Here is a 16,779-nt window from a genome sequence, read left to right on the forward strand (position 1 = left end):
CCCAGGGGTATCCCCATGGTGGCCTGGCCCGCGATCAGAGACCTCAACAATCCATGGGCGGGCCTGTGCCATGGGGGCACTCTATTCCTACAGGCCGGCCGTGTAAGCCTCCGCGATGGCTGGTGCGTAGGTGAACCCCCCCACGCATGCACGGACCTGCGCCAGCCGGCGGAGTCCCTTCGGCCCCGACTGGCGCGGCGCCAAAGGCCTTCCACGCCGGCCGGCGGGGTGCAAACCACTCTGGTGCCTGCCTAGCCCCTGAAGGTGCGGAGTGGTACCCGCTACTCCACTGCGCCGTTTCTGCCTGCCCCGCCGATTCCCGGAGAATCCCACCCATAGCGTCTCACAAAGAACATCAAGCTAAGTTTTGAACAAAGCTAATTTATTTACATGACAACGAAATAAATTCGAAGCAACGACTATTCTCTATCTCGCTTCACAACCTTCTCCCCGAATCAAGAGTATCACGTGATCCACGTGCATGCGCTTGATCAGCATCTAGATGTTGGGTGCAGTTACACTAAATTGTTAACCCTTCATTATCCTTACAATATGCATATTGTCACACCCCCCCAAAATGCAAGACCTGCCCACCCCACCCCACCAGACACCCCACCGCCCCCTTGAGACTCCCTAAATAAAGTGATCCCCAGAGACCCCTAAATATGGAGGCCCCCTCAGAAACACCCCAAATAAAGACACCCCCACTTAAAAGAAACTCCAGTCAGTAAACCCAACAGAAAAGAGGTGCCTGTCTGGAAGCTAGAGAGCAGTCCAGGTAGAGTCAATGAAAAAATTATTGTTGTAACACTCACTTGGGCAACACATCTGCTGGTATAGACACAGGGAGCATCATGTGTCAATTCCTCAAAAGAGAAGACCAGTCAGCTGTGTTTAAACCCCCTCAGATCCTTGAACTGCAAGCCATTCATTTGTTTCCCTTCATAGGCTCTGATTGACAGCTTACACACACACACACAGCTGTCATCTTTACTCCATTCAAGTTCTTTCATGGGCGAGTAGCTCTAAAGTGCAATGAACTGCAATGTTTGTAAACAGCAACCACATCAAAAAGAGCTGAATGCAGTCAATTTCCAGCTGACCACATCAAAATCACTCAAGCGTGAAGGGAGGTGATCGGACAGTACTTAATTCTGTTTGACCTGCCAATCAAAGATGACATTTCATGCACTCCACATGATATCAAGAAATGGCTGAAGGCACTGGGTACTGCAAAGGCTATGGACCCTGAAAACATTCCAGCAATTGGATTGAAGACTTGTACTGCACAATTAGCCATGCCCCCAGCTAAGCTGTCACAGTACAGCTATAACACTGGCAACTATGCAGCAATGTGGAACATTGCCCAGGTATGCCCTCTTGACCTGTCCACAAAAATCAGGACAAATCCAACCCAGCTAATTATCAACCTATCAGTCTACTCTCTAGTATCAGAAAAGTGATGGAAATGTCATTGATAATGCTAGCAAGTGACACATTACTCAACAATAACCTGCTCAAAGAAGTTCAGTTTGGGTTTCCCCAGGATCACTTGGCCCTTGACCTCATTTCAGTTTTGGTCTGAACATGGACAAAGGAGATAACTCAAGAAGTGAGGTCAGAGTGATTGTCCTTGACATCAGCATTTGACCGAGTGTGGCATCAAGGATCCCAAGAAAAACTGGAGTCAATGGGAATCATGGGTAAAACTCTCCACTGGTACTTATACCTAGCACAAAGTAAGATGGTTGTGGTTATTGGAGGTCAATTATCTCAGTCCTGTGACATCACTTCAGAAGGTGTCCAGGGAGTGTCATAGGCCAAACCATCTTCAGTTGCTTCATCAATGACATTCGGTCCATACTATGGTCAGAAATGGGAATGTTTCCTGATGATTACACAATATTTAGCTTGATTTGTGACTCCTCAGATACTTAAGCATTCTGTGTTCATATGCAGCAAGATCTGGGCAACATTTAGGTTTGGACTGATAAGAGGCAAGTAATATTCACGCCAGACTATTCTGCACCCAGTCTGAAACAAATATCTACCCTATTGAATCAATCCTGAGCATATTGTAGAAACCTGGCAAGTCTATCCTTGGAAAATTGATATCACAAAGTATTAAGCCTTCTTGTTCCTGCATTTTCTCTCATTTATCTACTTATCATCAGAATGACAAGGAGTGGGATAGCTTGATCTTGATTTTGGACAATGCTCGGCACAACATCGAGGGCCGAAGGGCCTGTTCTGTGCTGTACTGTTCTATGTTCTATCACTACTTCTATTTCCTTCCCATACTAGTCTATTATATACTCCCAGGAGTAACAGTATATTTCAGTTTTTTAACTCTAAACTGATCTGCCAATCTTTGGAGCTGACATTTCCAACATTGTATCAAACAGTATGCTCCTTCTGCTGTTCATAACCCACACTCAACCAGCGTTTTCTTGCAAAACTCAAAACACAGTATAAACATTCGATGTATTTCTGTAATGGGATAACATTTGCTGAATAATCCTCTGTGCTGAGAAATACGCTGACACTATTGTCCATCAGGCTCACAATCTGGTGCATTTGCATGTACTGGAAGCTACATATATCAATACAAAGAACCCTGCTCTTTGCAGATTGGATGAAGATGTACACACATTGTGCCTTTTTCAGCTAAATAAAATAAGTGACAGCCATTCATTGGTTCATTCCTCAGGGCAATGCTTTGATCAATCAGAGTCAAGCAGCCTTGGTATCAATTTTTTTTAAAAATGACTGGAAGTTAACTGCCAGTCACCATAAACTGGTGCATTCTTCATGGCAATGTCTCTACCAATCATAGCCTACTTGTTTATAAATCAGCACTCTGTTCTCAGATGGTATAAATTTGTTGTTTCTTCTGGCATTGATATTCTTGCAAATTGTCCTGATGTGTTCAAGACGAAAAACTTTTACCGCAAGAAATCTCTTTTTTAATCAGTTATCAAGTTCTAGTAATTAAATTGAATATTTGATTAACACTGCTTTACATTTACTGCTCCTTCCTTGTCTCCTACTGTGTGTCTCATGAATATTTTTCTAACCAGCAATGCTCACATTACAGTCCTACCCGAGCCATGGTTGTGTTGATGTTTTAGATCATTTCCCCGTTAGAAATGTATGCCTCTCGCCCAAAACCTTTATTGACAGCACTGAGTGCATTGGCTTACATACAATAGTCTCTATTTGTAATCTCATTTTGTTCCCTGAATCCTTCTGGATTTGTTTAGTTCTTTCATCTTTCCGACAGTCAATGCCAATTTTGCTCTCCTTTCTCCTTCTGCACATCTGCTTCCATTAAGTGACCAACAAATGTATTTGAAATAATGAAAAGACATGGGACGATATTTCAGATTTACTATCAGGGTGTTCAACATTAACTTGGGTAGATTGCAGAAAGGCTGATCTTCCATGAAGACTAATTTCCCTCTTACAGAGCCTGATGCTTGTCCTTTAATGTCAATGCAAAACAATTCAGTTTGTTGCATTACTGCTGTGTAATCTTGCCCGTTGGAATTTCCCTCCTTTCCTTTGCCAAATGATTATGGCCAGGTGATAAAAGTGAAAATTTACTCCATTAATGTCATGAAAATAGCTAAATAAAGTGACTGCAATGTATGGGAACTATGTACAAATAAAAAGCAAATGTTGGCAATGAATGTAAAATGCAGATAGAGTCTGCAAGCTTGCCAGCATCTGATAAGTAAAGTCTTGGCCCACATCCTGAACAGAATTGTGATGTAAGCATTTCAGGTATAGACCGCTCTTTAGAGTGCAATGTCAGTAGGTTTGTTTCTCATGTTGCACAGCATGATTCTGACCTGGAGGCTTTCATCTCCAAGTACTTTCCCTCCAGAATATAGAACTGGAAAAAAATATAAAAAGAGATAAAGTATTCTCTGTGGAACGCCAGAGATTTTGCAAAGTTATTCCATGTCCAAAAAGATTTTAAAAATATTCCACAATGATTTGCCTGATCCCTGAAGTTTATCATGGAGTAAATCAATCTAATATTGCAACCTCCTACACATGGTGTGAAGGAGCAAAATAAACTCCAGAAATTAACCAGAAATGCCTCAGCAGTCTTAGCATTTGAAATAGGGGTCACAGTTTATTTGCTCCCTGCATCATCTTTTCAGACTGCTCGCGTATTAACTGTCATTTTCTCTGGCCCCTATTTGTCTGGAAAGACAAACCATTGGATAATGTCTTCAGATAACATACAGGAGGCATTTGCAAAATTGGCTATACAGGCTTTAATTAGCCGCATGCCTTGCAAATGACTTTGTATGCTCGTCTGATTGTACTTCTATGTGAGCAATGATATTTCTCTCCTCGTGGTATCTTTGTTATTATAATGAGATTGAAAGTTCAATACACCTAAAAAAAAAATCCACTGGAAAGAATAGATGTTAAAGTTGATCATAATTCTTTCAACAGTATAATTTTTAAAAGATGGCGATAAGACGAAACCACTTTGAGAAATATAGAAACAAATTGCTGGTTATTAATTCTACAGCCAGTAAAATGTAGAAAAAGCTGTGCTGCCATCTTCAATATTGCTTCATTAGAATCCCAATTAACACCTAAAATGGACTGCATCCTTCTGGCACTTTTCAGAATTGTCAGGGGAAAATAAATGTCATTTCATATCTAAATTTAACAGCTATGCAATTTGCAGATAAGAATGTCTCCATTTTATAGATAACACAAGTTGATTACTAATAAACCAAGAGGTACGTAACCTTTACAAAGAAATTGTAGGAGAGTGCATACATCAAAGGACATTGAGTTTAGGGATTATATTTCAGAAAACTGTCCTTAATCAATCTAACTGACCTATCTGCACCTTTATTATTTGTGTCTTGAAGGAAGGCACTGATATAAAACCAGCTGCGATTTTAATTCTGTGGATCAAAAAACCAAGATTGAAGAAGTCGCAATTTAAAAAGGGGGCAATTCTCTGGCTGCGTTGCACCTAGCGCACATCCCGGTATTCCAGGAGAATAGTAGAATAGCAGGAGAGCCCCTATATGGCGGGGAGGGAGGATGGGTGGGCCTGTACTGTCACTGAGATCAGGCCACCCTTTACAAACGGTTCCCCGATCTCTGTGAAGACAGACTTGCAGACGTGTTTAGGTCCCACCACTCTTAGTGCTAGTGGAAACCATTTCCCCTTCGAAAACAATGACTAGGTGTGGGAAGATCACGTTGGGAATTTCACCAGTACAGCCGATGCAATTCGCGCCAATTTTCTTGCCCAAACTGATGCTATATTTTGGGAGAATTCCGCCCAATATTTGTAAGCAAACCCTATAATAAAGTAAATGTCGCCTACAAATCAAATCACAAGAACAAAGTTGGCCATTCATTCCCTCAAAGTTCTTCTACCACTCCGTTAGATCATGGCTGATCTGTATACTGACTCCATTTATCCACCTTGGCTCCAGCAATGAAGATAATGAATGGAGAACATAGAACATAGAACATACAGTGCAGAAGGAGGCCATTTGGCCCACCGAGTCTGCAACTGACCCACTTAAGCCCTCACTTTCAACCTCTCCCCGTAACCCAATAACCCCTCCTAACCTTTTTGGTCACTAAGGGCAATTTTATCATGGCCAATTAGGGCAGCACGGTAGCATTGTGGTTAAGCACCATTGCTTCACAGCTCCAGGGTCCCAGGTTCGATTCCCGGCTTGGGTCACTGTCTGTGCGGAGTCTGCACATTCTCCCCGTGTGTGCATGGGTTTCCTCCGGGTGCTCCGGTTTCCTCCCACAGTCCAAAGATGTGCAGGTTAGGTGGATTGGCCATGCTAAATTGCCCTTAGTGTCCAAAATTGCCCTTAGTGTTGGGTGGGGTTACTGGGTTATGGGGATAGGGTGGAGATGTTGACCTTGGGTAGGGTGCAGACTTGATGGGCCGAATAGCCTTCTTCTGCACTGTAAATTCTATGATTCTATGATTCAATCCACCTAACCTGCATGTCTTTGGACTGTGGTAGGAATCCCATGCAGACACGGGAAGAACGTGCAGACTCCGCACAGACAGTGACCCAGCAGGGAATCGAACCTGGGACCCTGGCACTGTGAAGCCACAGTGCTATCCACTTGTGCTACCATGCTGCCCGCATGAGAATGAGGACAATTGCTGACACTGAGGTTAAAATCCATGGGTTGGATTCTCCAATTTGGAGATTGTGTCCTGACCGAACACTGTCGCAAAACAACCACCGATCTGCCACCTGGTGTGGGGCTAGAAGGCATGCAGCGCAGAGCACCCGACATGTGCATAGCGGCGGCCGGCGGCGGTCGCGCCATGCAACATGGCGCCAGTCATGCACGGATTCGGCATGCCAAATACTGCCCCCCCTTTGGCCAGGCTTGCCATCCCTGGACCACCCCCCACCAGTGCTTCCAGCCTATGCCACCCCCCGCCCGCGGATCGGCTCTCCCCCGACTGTGGCAGTGCTGGACCCAGTCCGCAGCCGCCACACCGAATTCCCAAAAGAAATAGCATGGGCGACCCAAGCCAATGGGAACTCGGCACATCGAGGTTTGAGCATCGGGGGAGGACCTTCGGTAACGTCCTGAGGCCATCCATACGGCATGCGGAGTACACCGTTTGGAGGGAAGGGCGCATCGCAAAAGCTGCTTCTCCCCCGATTTTACCGGCAACGAGGACTCTCCGGCTGATCGCCGAACGCGATTTTGGCTTCGGAGACCGAAGAATCCCGCCCCTTATATATGCTAGATATATAAAAGCTGATGAAACTGCACTACATTCCAAGATGAATCTTCTGAGTTCTCACAAACAAATGAGAATGAGAAAACCAAAAATGCAAAATTTCAAAACTATACCAATTTTGTAGTTCAAGCTTGTCATTTGGAAGGACTTAAAAATGGAATCTTCCAAATCAATCCAAAAAATCCACAATGGAAAGTCAGGGGTGAAACTTTACCGAGCACCACTTCTGCTCACTGCGTTCTGTAGATAATGTTGTCAGTTGGATCTGTGGTCATAATATTACAGAGTGTTTAATGCAGAGAGAACTATCATTCGCTGAACTTGTGTTATCGGATGTGGTGAATTAATCTGTGGGACCCCTCTTGCTTTTTGATATCCAGTTCGGCAAACAGCCTAGTGGCATGATGGCACAGTGGTTAGCACTGCTGCCTCCGAGCACCAGGGACTTGGGTTTAATTCCAGTCTTGTTGACTGTCTGTGTTGAGTTTGCACCTTCTCTCCGTGGGTTTCCTCCGGATGCTCTGGTTGCCTTCCACTGTGCACGTTAGGTGGATTGGCCATGCTAAGTTGCCCCTTAGTGTCCAAATGGTTAGGTGGGGAACCGAAGTAGCTTCAGGGGATAGCTCCACTTGCACCCCATCCCATGGAGTAGCCCGGGAGCTATCGGGCACTCCGAGGGAGGAGGAGGTGATGGGGCCCGTGCCTGTCACTCCCATAGGGAATGTGCCGGAACACCACAGCACCTCGGACATGCCCCCCCTCCTGTCGCAGGCCCATCTGGTGGGCAGTGGGCAGAACAGGGTGGCACCACGCCACCTGGGACACCCAAAGTGCAGACGGGCCCATCCAGGCCCGATCGCCCCAGAATTGGCCACCAACAGGGACCCAGGTCACAGGGTGGGAATCACAGCAGTCCACCTCCACCCCTGATGTACCATTTGGGGATCCACCAAGGTGTATCGTTAGGGCCTGTAAGGCCAGAAGGTTAGACACCAGTTAAGTTGGTACAGGTGCAGGGGAGAGTTTAGTGGTATGGGCTAGGGCACAAATCTGTACAGATGTTGTCACATTAAATACCTGTTCACACTGTCACAACTTGCCTCAGACTGATGTAAGGAGTGAGCTGGTCCGGGCTGGGCTCAGAGGGGATGCGAGGCAGGGGGAATGGGGAGAAGTTATGGGTGTCCTTGGCTCCTCACCCATCTCCACACGTCCCCACCAACGCCACCCCAGGGATCCAATGGAACCATGTGATAGAATGGCTAGCTCACATGCAGGGATCACCCAGGTGGACGGTGGAAAGTGCTACCGTGGGCAGGAGTCAGATGTTGTCATGCAAATCGGAGCACCAGAGCTCATTGCAGAGCGGGTTATCATCATCCTTCATTCCATGGACCATATCCCGTGTTACTGCCAACCCAAGGTATGTATCACAGAGTGTGTTGCAGATGAAGGGGTGACCGAGGGAGGGATTTAGAGATGAGGGGGTGGGTTTGGTAACCGTGCCCCTGGCCAGTGTACCTCCCTAGTCAGTGAACCTGGAGGCAATTAGAGCAGCTCTTGCGCGTTAGCCTCCCGCGCCTGCCTGGGCCTCATGTCCTGCCTCATTGGACGAAGCCTAGTATTCATCCTCCTCCTCCAACATGTCGCTCCATTGCTGTGAGATGGAGTGGAGGGCGCAGCAGGCCGTCATGATGTGGGCAACCCTCTCAGTAAGAAGTCTTACAACATCAGGTTAAAGTCCAACAGGTTTGTTCCAAACACTAGTTTTCGGAGCACTGCTCCTTCCTCAGGTGAATGAAGGCTGCCTTACCCGGAGCTAGTGTTTGAAACAAACCTGTTGGACTTGAACCTGGTATTGTAAGACTTCTTACTGTGCTCACCCCAGTCCAATGCTGGCATCTCCACACCATGGCAACCCTCTCAGTGTTATACTGGAGGGCCCCTCCAGAGCGGTCCCGGCACCTCAACCCCATCTTCCGGAGGCCGAATCACTACACGATCATGCTCCTAGACGCTGCATGGGCGGTATTGTTGAGGCTTTCCGCGTCGGTCTGTGGCCTTCAGAAAGCTGTCATCAGCCACGACTGCAGTAGATAACTCCATGCCCCCGCCCAAGAGTCAATACCCCAGCTGGGGGAGGGGTGTCTCTAACATGTCAGGAATTGTTGAGTGTGCCAGGATGAAGGCGTCGTGCACACTGCCTGGGTATCGGGCACAGATGTACATAATGCGCATCTCATGGTCACATATCAGCTGCACGGTCATCGAGAGGAACCCCTTTTGGTTTGTGTAGAGCAGCCTGTCATCTGCTGGTGCTCGTAGGGGGACATGTATCCCGTTGATCACCCCCTGGACCTGGGGCATGTCGGCGATGGAGGAGAACCCCACTACTCGGGCATCCTAGTGGGCTCCGTCCACATTGAAGTGGATGTATTGTGTCAAATGCGCATATAGGGCCGCCGTGCACCAAGCTCAGTGAAATCCCGGACAGGTTCCCACTTGGTGCCTGGAAGGAACCCATGGCGTAAAGGTTTAGGACGACCATCACCTTAACGCCCACCAGGAGCGGGTATCCTCCATGCCCCCGCAGTGCCAGGTGTGCCATTATCTGGTAGATATGTCGCACTTTCTCCCTGCTCAGCCGGAGTCTTCAATGGTATGCCCGGTCCGGCAGGTCCTCAAATGACAGGAGCTGCTTGTGTTCATGATGCCTCACGCGATGCTTCCTTTGTGCCTCCTCCTCGGCCTATTGGGTGGCTTTCCCTCCATTCTGGACAACTGCACCCATTCCTCAAGGCACGCTCCACTGCTGCATGCTCCACATCATCCTCCTGGTGCAGCTTCAGCTTGTACAGCCGCAGGACTTCCCCCAGGGCTGTGGCGACTAGAAGGAAGGCCACCATTGCTGGTTGAATTCCAATATCCATTGTCTGCAGGGGTTGATAGGCGAACATGTCAGCACAGTGCGTACCCCCCGTGCCCAGCCAGCACCTCCAGGCTACATGGTGCCCCGCCTCCACCAACCCACTACTTCTGACCCCGCCATTGCCGGCACTGTGGGGACTTCTGGCCCAGGCCCCTGTCCTGATGCCAGGGATAATGTTGGCTGGCACTGCCTTTGCCTGGGGTAGACTCCACGACCCCTACACTGCGCCCCTGTAAGGGCTACAGTGGCCGTTTCCTTTGAGTGGACCGCCTGACACCCAGCTGGCTGGTGAGGGCTGAGTGGGCTGGGTGTGGCAGAGCGTGGGGTGCAAGGGTGGGGGCACCCATAAAGCTGGTGTCACTCTGCAGAACCAGGGGCCAAGATGGGCGGTCAGTGGGGTGCGCAACAAGATGGCTGCATTGCGGCCATGGCCATGCCGGACTGTGTCTGGACACCGCCCCAGTCCCATGGGGGTTGTCACCCGGCCACATGACCCATCTCCCTGTCACCCCCCCTCCCCGCTTGCATGGCAGGCCACCCCCTCCCCCCCTCCACCCCAGCCAGCCTGGCCAGTGTCCAGCCCGGCAGCCCACGGTTCTACCTCCTCTCTCTCCCTTATCAGCCTCGATGCTGGTTTCCTGATTTTTAAAAGCACAAGTGTACCATGCCATCGGGAACTCGGCCCATCAGAGGTGGAGAATCATGAAGGCCTCGGAGAATACCCAGTCAGGCCTGCTAATGATATACTGTATGTGCATTGTGGACCGCATTGATTCCGCTGTCAAGGTGATGAAGAATTGCGATTTGTTGCCACATCAGCGTCCGCTGCGATTTCCGCGTCGAAACTGATTCTCCGCCCAAGCGCGTTCCCGATTTCAGCGTCAGCCAACGGAGGATCCCGCCGCTTGTATATTCAAGATCAGATTTACTGTAGTTTAAATGTATGTAGCCATATGAGCACTGAATTTGACATACCATCCTAATGGACAAAGTCATAAATTAGATAAGAAATATTTGTTGGACGTTGAAAATCTGGAGGCAGTTGCGCCAGCACTTTAGGCTGGGGTGGGGGTCAAGGGAAATGCCATTTCGGGGGAATCATAGATTTGAGCCAGGGAAGTGGGATGGGAGTTTTCGGAGATGGGAGGAGAAGGGCACTAAAGGATTTGTTTCTGGGGTGGGGAGGGGGGGGGGGGGGGGGGGATGGTGGAGAGGGGGGTGGTGTCGGCGATTTATGGGGCGATTCTGGGAGGAGAGAAGACACCGCAGGGGTGGATTAAGACAAAATGGGAGGAAAAGTTGGGAGAGGGCATGGAGGAGGGGTTGTGGTGTGAGGTGCCCGGAGGGTGAATGCTTCAACACCTTGTGCAAAGTTGAAGCTGAAACAGCTGAAGGTGGTGTATAGGGTGCACCTCACAAAGGCAAGGATGAGCTGACTCTTTGAGGGGGTAGAGGATGTTTGTGAACATTGTGGGGGGAGCCACTAATCACATTCATATGTTTTGGTTCTGTCCAAAGCTGGAGGGGTATTGGCGGGAGGTCTTCATGGTAATCTTGAACCAGGTCCCCTGGAAGCCATATTCAGGGTATCAGATTGGCCGGGGTTGCAAGTGGAGGCAGATGTTTTAGCCTTTGCCTCGTTACTTGCCTGAAGGCAGCTCCTGCTGGGGTGGAGGTCAGTTTCTCCACCCTATGCCCTGGCATGGCGGCGGGATCTGTTGGAGTTTTTAACACATGAGAAAGTGAAATTTAAGTTGAGGGGAAGGATGGAAGGATTCTACAATTCATGGGCTTTGTTTATTATGTACTTTCAAGAATTGAATGACATGGAACATTAGAACATTAGGGGGTGGGGGGGGGGGGGGTTGGACTGTGTATGTTGTTGGTGACTATGTATGGGATGATGGTTAATTCCTGATTCTTTTTCTTTGGTGTTTGTATTTAAAATGTTGAGGATTGTTTGGGGTTGGTGGGAGGAAGGAATTGTTAGCCAGGGGATTGACATTGTATTTGTTGCCTTTCATTGTTTGGTGGTGGGTGTAAATTTGGATGCAAATGTGAAAAAGGAGAATACAAATATTTTTTTTTAAATAAGTAAATTTAAAAGAAAGAAATATTTGTTGGAAGTATTAACGTTAACAATTTTCTGTATTCCTGTTGGTTGGTTTCTAACAGGATATTTCTTAAGTAGGGTATCCAAATTTCATCAGACAATTTGAAAGACCCCCCCCCCACCCCCTAATGTTCGATGACAGTGCAAGTGAGTTTGGGAGTCACCCATCAGGATTAGATGTATGCCAACATGAGAGATTTGTTTGCCAATACGATCAAGTTATATGTCGTTATGAGGGCACAGTCTGCCAGTATCTGCAGGCTGCATGCCAACACAAGTTTGTTCTGTTTCACTACAAGCAAATAATTTGCCACCATGAGTGAGTCACTGCTAGTGCAAATGAGAGTCTGTCAACACATCTGAGTGTCTGCTACTATTGTGAGCTGAATTAACAAAACAAAATTGAAGTAGGATCATTGGATAAATGATGGTGTTTCAGTTGACACATAGCCCAATTTCCACTCAAATCAAGTCTAATAATTCTTAAAAGATCATTCTTCAGTATTTGTTATTCAAATTCATACATCTACAGAGCAAATTAAAAATGACAGACTGCTACATTGTGAATGAGGCCAAAAAAATAATTAATGTCTTTGTTCCAATTCAACCGCGAGAGAAGTACTTTCATCGGACCTCAGTAGAGGTACTTTTACAGAGGTATTGATAGCAGATCTTAATAGAGATACAGATGTCAGACCATTATAGAGGTACTGATATAGGGCTTTTACAGAGGTACTGATAGCTGACCTTAATAGAGATACTAATAGCAGACCTTAATAGAGATACTAAAATCGGACCTTAATAGGGATACGGATACCAGATCATTATAGAGCTTCTGATATCAGACTTTTATAGCGATACTGATATCAAACCTTAATAGAGACACTGATACCAGACCACCACAGAGGTACTGATATTGGACTGTTATAGACGTACTGATATCAGAATTTTATAGAGATACTGATATCGGACCTTAATAGAGATACTGATGCCAGACCATTATAGAGGTACTGATATTGGACTTTTATAGAGGTACTGATATCAGACCTTAATAGAGGTACTGATATTGGACTTTCATAGAGGTAATGATATCAGACCTTTATACAGATACTGATATCGGACCTTAATAGAGATACTGACATCAGACCATTATGCAGGTACTGACGGGCTTTTATATGAATAATAATAATCACTTATTGTCACAAGTAAGCTTCAATTAAGTTACTGGTCACCTTTTACTTTACATACAGATGCACACATTGAACATACAATGCAGAAGGAGGCCATTTGGTCTGCACCAACCCACATTAAGCCCTCACTTCCACCCTAACCGAATAACCCCTCCTAACCTTTTTGGATACTAAGGGCAATTTAGCATGGCCAATCCACCTAACCTGCACATCTTTGGACTGTTGCTGTCTTTGGAAGTTACTGTGAAAAGCCCCTAGTCACCACATTCCAGCGCCTGTTCGGGGAGGCTGGAACGGGAATTGAACCTGCGCTGCTGGTCTTGTTCTGCATTACATGCCAGCTGTTTAGCCCACTGTGCTAAACCAACCCCTACTGGTATCGGACAAATAGAGATACTGACATCACAGTGTCTTATAAAGGCACTGATATCGGACTTCTATGGAGATATTGATATTGTACTTTTATAGAGATACTGATATCGGACCTAAATAGAGATACTGATATCAGACCATTATAGAAATATTGAAATCAGACTTTTATAGAGATACTGATAGGACCTTAATAGAGATATTAATATCAGACCATTTTAGAGATGCTGATATTGGACCTGTTAACTTAAATCAATTTATTAAAAACTATTATCAGAGTGGAAGCAAGTCATTCTTGATTCCAAAGAATTGCCTGAGAAGGCCACCTAAGAAAAAGAAGGTTTTGCGCGCGATTCTTAACTGTTCCATTTCAGTTATCTATTCCAATGAAGCTCACCTTTGCAAAGGTGGTGATATTTTGGTCAGCTGTTGCACTTTCCTTCATTTCAGACACTTGTACATTTAATTGGCATTCTTATTTCTGCTTGATATACCTGTTCAGTATTACTTCTATAACTTCTTTTTTTCCTGTCCTCAATATACTTTGTGCTTCTGTAGTACCAGATAAACATTACTTCAAGAGAAGATTAATGTTATATTTCTTATTTGCCACATACAGAAAAAGTATAGAGGTATCCATACTCTGGATTTTTTAAAACACAATGAGAGGTTTATTAAGAGGTGTTGCTCATACAATCAAAGATGGTGATCCGCCCAAAGCCCACACAAACACTCTGCTGATGTCGCTACACATAATTTGGCACTACATTAGCAGGAATGTATTCTCTGATACATAACAATGAGAGAAAACAAATATAATATTTTTCTGCCCAACAAAGAGAAAGTACTTTTAGTGAAACCAAGAGCAATCTCAGAGAGTTCACCGATAGATGTGTCAAGGTAAGTTGCTTTGAAAATATTTTCTGGGAAATCTCAAATTAGCAAAGCTTAGAAGCCTTGATGTGTCAATTCTCTTTTATAACCTCGCTTATTTTTCAGTTTTGCTGCTAAGAAAGAGTATCATACAGGCCAATATAAGCTTTCCGACTATTTTTCAGAAATCGGTTCAATTCCTGATTCTATTTTGAATGGAAGTTTTAAAAATAAAGTTGAGAACAGATCAGATCTTTGTTATGACTAAGCAAGTAAAATAAAGTATGCAACCTCCTATTAGTTCTGCTGCCGATTAGCCAATCTGACCTGGTTGCCATGGGAACTTTGGTCCAGGTCAGGTCCTATTGAAAGCCAAGTGGCAGTTTTTGCACCTAAACATGAAGTCAAAACAGCTGGCCTTGCTATTGTTGACTTAGCCTGGATAGAAAGAAAGGGAGGGAGTCACACAGAGAGAAACAAGGAAATGGCAGCTGTTGTGAAACAGAGGGGAAAAGGCTTCTCTGCTACTTGGCTGAATGTGAGTGGGAACACATTCTCTGGTCAAAGCGACACCTATCCATGGCAACTAAAGGAGACTGGAAGACTTGTCCTGGCTTGGTCATCAGAAGGAATCACCGGTAGTGAGCTTTGCTGCTGAAAATTAGTTCAGACGTTCTCAAAAGACCGAAAAAAATAACTGTCAATGGTCATTGCATATTATGACTTGGTGAATTGGGAAGAATATGGCCTGTTGGAAGCTGGAAATAACTTCAGACTGGTTCCTTTAAAGACTGCAATGCTGCTTAATATATGGCATTACGTAGAAAACTGACATGAGGTTACTGGTTACATTCGGAAACTAAATAGGAATATATGATCCGTAGTTTAGAGCATTAGTTGTCTACTAATAATAAAATAATAATTGCTTATTGTCACAAGTAGGCTTCAATGAAATTACTGTGAAAAGCCCCTAGTTGCCACATTCCGGTGCCTGTTCGGGGAGGCCGGTACGGGAATTGAACCCATGCTACTGGCTTTGTTCTGCATTACAAGCCAGCTGTTTTAGAACACTGGGCTAAACCAGCCCCTAAGTAATGTTTAGTCAATGTTGATTTCAGTTTACTACAGTAAAAGTGTTGGTCATTGGAAATTTAAATTTCTATTTTAAAGGTTATCTGTCTCTACAGGGATCATAACGCAGTTTACAAGGCATTGTTCCGACAGACCAAGTTAGGGAAGTAAACTGAAGCTCAAGCGTGTTCTACTCAGGAATAAATGCTCAATATTATATTTTATATTTATATATAACATTCCTTGGCTCACCACATTGTACATATAATTTCTAAACAAATTGATCTCTTTTATTTACAGTTCCACCAATTATTTCATTGAATTTCAAATCCTTACCAAATGGGCTGAAAAGGGTTCAGTGTATTGCAGCAAAGAGTAAACCAGCTGCAATTATTACCTGGAAAGAGAATACTTTTGGAAACTCCACGCAGATTTTGGTTGATAATGTTGATGGTACCGTGACTGTGGAAAGTCACTACCATGCACCCATCAACTTCACCGGACAGAAGCAAACCTGCATCATAAATCACCCGGCATTTAATGCAACTCAGAACCTTACTGTTTCCCTTGGTATGTTTGTATTCTAAACATTTTAATCTGGACATTCTGCTATTAAGAAAATATAATGGTTGACTTTGAAAGTATATTCCTGCTACATGTACAACAGACTTTCCATGGATAATATAATGAGCAGAATATAAATTGAAAGGCTATAAAGAATTTTGTAGCTATTTGGGTAAATTAATCCTCTACTTTAGGGTTTCACTCTTGCAAATGTTTAATGATATTACAGTAAACAATTAATTGTTTAAATATATTGGCAATTAATGTTCATGGCGTATTCCCGCTCATACACTATATTTGCAGCAAGCAGCCATATTTTAGGGAGGCAACACATGCGCATACAGTTTGTGTCACTTAGCTTCCTGAGGAACTGTTTGTGTCTGGAGACCGCACTACATGAAACAAACCATTAGCTGCATTACATTCGGAAGAAGACCACAAGCTACTTTGAATATCCCACAGACTGTTATTGTTAACAGATGAAGGCCACCATTGTCCTGTATAATTACTGGATCCTTCCAGTCAGTAATGGTGGGGGAAGATGCCATGGAGTCGTGAGGGCCTGCATTTGCCAGGTGACAAATACAATTCTTGTAGTGCACCAGAGTTCATGACCTGTAGCATGTCCTGTGCAGAATAGAGGCAGGATCATTCACTTTACAGGATTGTGGGCTTCCCTAGGGGAAAATGATGGAATTATGCTGTTCCAAAACTTCCAACTTTAACCTATTAACATACATAAACAGAAAGGAGTTCTGTTTACTGATTGGTAAGACCATCTGTGGTGCCCAGTGAGTGATACTTTGTCTATCGACACATGACAGGATGCATTTATCCTACACCAGTCACCCATCACACCACTATTCAGGGTGAAGAGGTAAATTGTAAA

General features: G+C 45.2%; 1 protein-coding gene across 4 annotated transcripts in view; it reads left to right on the forward strand.

The window, feature by feature from the left end:
• LOC119968614 (nectin-3-like protein) overlaps positions 1–16,779 on the forward strand; it is a 71,174-nt gene that overhangs the window by 39,492 nt on the left and 14,903 nt on the right. For all 4 annotated transcript variants that reach the window (XM_038801239.1, XM_038801237.1, XM_038801240.1 and 1 more), the window contains exon 4: positions 15,627–15,896. In XM_038801239.1, the coding sequence (XP_038657167.1) occupies positions 15,627–15,896 (270 nt within the window). The remainder of the gene's footprint in view (positions 1–15,626; positions 15,897–16,779) is intronic.

Source organism: Scyliorhinus canicula, chromosome 7, assembly GCF_902713615.1.
Source record: "Scyliorhinus canicula chromosome 7, sScyCan1.1, whole genome shotgun sequence".
In the NCBI taxonomy this organism is placed as follows: domain Eukaryota; kingdom Metazoa; phylum Chordata; class Chondrichthyes; order Carcharhiniformes; family Scyliorhinidae; genus Scyliorhinus; species Scyliorhinus canicula.